General features: G+C 45.0%; 1 protein-coding gene across 2 annotated transcripts in view; it reads right to left on the minus strand.

Annotated features, from left to right (window-relative positions):
* The window catches only part of exoc3l4 (exocyst complex component 3-like 4), a 19209-nt gene that overhangs the window by 10963 nt on the left and 3246 nt on the right, over positions 1-5000 (minus strand). For both annotated transcript variants that reach the window (XM_063183407.1, XM_063183408.1), the window contains 3 exons: positions 4080-4191; positions 3283-3791; positions 1807-1924 (listed from right to left, as the gene is read on the minus strand). In XM_063183407.1, the coding sequence (XP_063039477.1) occupies positions 1807-1924; positions 3283-3791; positions 4080-4191 (739 nt within the window). The remainder of the gene's footprint in view (positions 1-1806; positions 1925-3282; positions 3792-4079; positions 4192-5000) is intronic.

The following is a 5000-nucleotide window of genomic DNA, read 5'->3' on the forward strand; positions in this document are numbered from 1 at the left end:
ATGTTATGCAGAGCATGTGAATGGAACAACTGCTCCTTGAATGCTCTTACCTCTCACCTGGGCTAACAAGAAGCCACACACACACACACACACACACACACACACACACACACACACACACACACACACACACACACACACACACACACACACACACACACACACACACACACACACACACACACACTCCCCTCACAAGTCTACCAACAGCGGGATAAATAAATAAATAAATGTGACCTTGGCTGAATACTGATTGATGAACTGCAAACAGATTTATATTGGCAGAGTGCAAATAATGTGCTTTGAAGTTACAAGGTGTCAATAAATCACACCTGACTGCTTGCTAGACATCAGTGAAGTGAAGGAGGAAGTTAAAAGATAAACTCTGTCAATTTCAACATGCTGTTGTATTGCTCACGCTACCCTTGACTTGTCAGTATGGTGATGATGCATTTTTCGACCCTTTCCGAGATCTGAGCTATTCTAATGGGGGCAGACTTTGTTTACATTTATAAAACTTTCTTAACATAGGCCTACTCCAAATATTATCCCAGAAGGCATTGCTGTTTGATAATTGTCTGCTGATGCTGCATAACCTTTAGGATGTTATTGGAAATAATTCAAGATTTTTTTTGAAATGTAAACAAATGCCTGCCCCTATTACAACGACCTGCAGTGGGTTGCACCAGTTGGTCGAAAGTTCCAAAGTAAGCTTCGGTGAGTGTAAATTGTGCTTACAATCGGGTTTACGGACGACTAAAAAGAATATGAGTTGCACTATTCAGATAGTTTCAATGTAATACTAAGTTAGAAATGTAAGCCTGTGGCGTTAAGTTCTGCTAGGAAGACGAGACGGTACCTCACTCTCATCACTGCTCTTAATTATCCAATCACAGCTCCCGGTTGGGGAATCCCGCCACGTCACTCGCTCATCCCCAGCGTTCAGCCAATGGAATGCATACGCGTTTGTTTTAAAACTCTCTGTTTGTTTCCGCTCTTTGCTACTCAGAGTAAGCCGACGCCGACGCCCCGCCTCCATCCCCTTCAACCTCCATCTCCTTCAGCCTCCTTCTCCTTCGACCTCCTTCTCCAGATGTCCTGGTTCCCTGCTCCGCTGCAGCCACCTTCTGCCTTATCTTCATGAGCCACCGTCGCCAGTTGGTCCCTGTTCCGTAATGGGGGTAGGCTTCGCCCCCTGCCTTTTCATCGGCAGGATATGAGCCCCTTTACAATTTTATTCTACAGGTCAGGGACCTGCGCCAAAGACAATTACCTCCTTGTAAATCAATAAATATGTTTTATTTCATTTTGTCTATCGAGTCTTCTATGGTAGAACTTAAAATCTACACCTCCGACCTACTAGGCGCATCTTCCATCTTAAGTAAATGTCCGTTATCCACTAAAGTTGAATGAGATAGCATTCATGAAGATGGAAAACAATTTTAAATCAGCGGGCCAGTGGTGGACGAAGTAAAAGCTGGTGCAACCTATGGCTGGATCTTGGAAAAGGCTGAAGAAAACAACTGCATGTCGAAATTGGAAGAAGTTATCCTTTAAGTTTGTTACGGACATATGACAAGAGAGGGAAAGAGAGAGAGAGGGAGAAAGATCTGACTTTTATAGCCTGACGACCATCAATACATACATCTTGTCCATATAGCAAGAGAAGGCGAGAGTGCTGTGTGTGTGTGTGTGTGTGTGTGTGTGTGTGTGTGTGTGTGTGTGTGTGTGTGTGTGTGTGTGTGTGTGTGTGTGTGTGTGTGTGTGTGTGTGTGTGTGTGTGTGTGTGAGAGAGTGTGTGTGTACCTGCGTGTGTGTAGCGTAGGCCTTCCTGATATCCGCATTGAAGGCCTCCTGTAGTTTCAGCTCTCGCTGCTCCTCCTTCATCTCTGGACGCAGAGAGAAACTGCCCATGATCCGCTCACTGACACACACACACACACACACACACACACACACACACACACACACACACACACACACACACACACACACACACACACACACACACACACACACACACACGTCACGTCACACAAACACGTCACGCATGCATGCACACACACATTCATGCACACAAGTGCACATGCACGTATACACACAATTATAAAATCTGAACAAATTAAATCAATGTTAAAGTGTGGCAAATTTTGAATGGGGGTAATTGGGCAGTTTTAGCTACGTAAATCCGTGAAAAGTGCTTTTAGACTATTCTGATCAAAACTAGTTGAATGAATAATTTGGGCAGAATGCTCCTTTGAACTTTACCACATTTGAAATTTGAAATGAAGATTTGAAAAAGAAAAACCCAAAGTGCATGTTTTTTTTGCAGCCTTCCCTAAAAGCAAAGTTTTACCCCCTACCCCAGGGCTATTCAAATGGCGGCCCTGGGGCCAGACAGCAAGGTTCTGGCCCCCCACAAGACCCTCGAAATACAGAATCGTTTTTCGGAATTTAGATGTATGGGTTCTGTATGGAGCTAGATCAAACAAAGACACTTTTGCACACCTCTGTAGTTGGGCAGGTGCGTAGGATGTTATCCCAGCGGGGTTGTCAGTCAAGTGCAAAGAAATCCCGCACACTGTCCATTCCACCAACAAACTTAAATACAACGTTTCGGTCATCCGTAACTTTACGGAAAGAAGGTCGGATGACCGAAACGTTGTACTAAAGTTACCTTAGGTAACTTTACCTGAAGAAGGTCAGATGACCGAAACGTTGTATTAAAGTTTGTTGGTGGAATGGACAGTGTGCGGTATTTCTTTGCACTTTTCTGTATCAAGCTGAAATGGGACACGGGACGTTAAAATGCAGGAAATTACATCTAAGAAATGCTAAACTTTCTGGGGGAGGACCCCCAGACCCCCCACCTGAATGAACTGTCATTGACAGTCGGCAACTATAATACATACGTATAGTTCGGCCCCTTTACTGGGAGGAATTTGAAAAACTGGCCCTTGTTGACATTTAATGAAATACTCCTGCCCTACCCGCTAACCTATTACACCCAGGTTCACATGCCTTTTCACTCCAAGTCCAAATTTCAAGCCTACTTTGCCTACCTTTAGCTAGAGATTTGCAAGGAAGTTATGGTAGTGCAACGAAACACCTCTGCAAAAATTGTATTTAGTTTTGATTTTCAAGGGACGTTTGATGCACCATAGTGTGTGTGTGTGTGTGTGTGTGTGTGTGTGTGTGTGTGTGTGTGTGTGTGTGTGTGTGTGTGTGTGTGTGTGTGTGTGTGTGTATGTGTGTTTGTGTGTGTGTGTGTGTGTGTGTAACCTTTTGTATCGGTGTGTGATGAAGTCCAGGAGAGCGTGGAGGTCCTTCAGCTGCGTGACCCTTCCCATAAGCCTTTGCAGGTGTTCCTCTGTAGCCACATGACAGGAAGTGACATAGGTATCGAAGACGCGAAAAGTGGGCGGGTATGAGTCCTGTAGCTCCGCCTTCACCCTCTCCAGGTGCTCTACGATGGCTTTACCCAGAAGGCCGAGGTGCACGGCCAACCAGGAAGTGTTGTGCTCAGGTGTGTCCAGGTGCACGGCGGCCAGCTGCTGGCGGACGCCGCAGGTGACGGCCTCCCTCCAGGCCTCCCTCCACCCCCCCAGCCCCCCCGCCTGGCCCCCCCGCTCCCGACGCTCCTCCTCCTGCACCACGCGACACACCCCCACCAGCAGCTCCTTGTTGCGGGCTGGCAGCGCGCTCGACTCCCGCACGATGGCCGCCATCTTGTCCCGCAGAGCCCTGTACAGCAGCTGCAGGTCCTTCTGGAGGTGACTCAGCTCCCTCTGCTGGTAACACGACACATTACACTATATTACGCTGCATTACATTACATTGCATTACACTACATTAGAGTACTGTACATTACATTACACAGCATAACATTTCACTACAATACATTACAGTACATTGTATTACATTACACTACATAACATTACAATACATTACTTTTCACTACATTGAATGACATTACATTACATCACATCTCTTTACATTACATAGCATAACATCAAATTACACTACATTACACTATATAACATTACATTTGGTCGACGCTTTCATCCAAAGCCACTTACAATCGAGGTCATCTCCTCAGGTGATACGGGCTGCTGTGGGTGAGACGGGTCCTGCTCTAGGTGCTTCTCAGGTGAGATGGCCCTCTCCCTGGCCAGGTGTGTCTCAGGTGAGCTAATAATAATAATAATAATAATAATAATAATAATAATAATAATAATAATAATAATAACTGTATTTGTATAGCAACACAATTCATCTGTATTTAAACGAATTACACCACACTCACGATTAAAAGGTGCCAAACAAAAGCGGAAACTAGGAAAGAAAAATGTCTGTGCATTTAGATCCTTTTGTTCTTTTTTAATGGCCAAGCTTCCGCTCTGAGGAAGGTCATAGTCTAAAAGCTTGTTCATTAAAAATGAAAATTTAAAGGTGTACGCCACTATTTTGGGGCTTAATACAGTTCAAATCGTTGGCCAGGGTTTATAAAGGTGGTAAAGTGTCTTATTTTTCATGTAAGCCGTTGTCTTGCTTTAAGACAAGTTAAAAGAGGGAGCATGTCGCTAAGCTAGTGAAAGTCAATGGATCCGTGTAGCATGCTACAATGCTACACGGACCCATTGACTTTCACTAGCTTAGCGACATATTCCCTCTTTTAACTTGTCTTTAAGCAAGACATCGCTTAGCATGAAAAATAAGACCAGCCAACGATTTCAATGCGGTTTCCAGACCAAGAGCGAACTACGCTGCCTGGTAGCGTGGGTAGCAGAAGAAGTTTCGCCTTGAATTCGCTGTATTCGCTCGAGACGCAGCATTGACATGTTTGATTCAGCTAATCACATAACGGCTCTGGCTTGACAGCCTGGGACATTCGGAGATATGAACGTTCCGATTGGTTGTCGCCGAACAGCGTCAGAGCGAATTCGCCTGCGATTAGATTTAGTTTAATCTTCAAAATTCACTCTGGTCGCGCAAGAAGC

This window comes from Engraulis encrasicolus, chromosome 19 (genome assembly GCF_034702125.1).
Source record: "Engraulis encrasicolus isolate BLACKSEA-1 chromosome 19, IST_EnEncr_1.0, whole genome shotgun sequence".
In the NCBI taxonomy this organism is placed as follows: domain Eukaryota; kingdom Metazoa; phylum Chordata; class Actinopteri; order Clupeiformes; family Engraulidae; genus Engraulis; species Engraulis encrasicolus.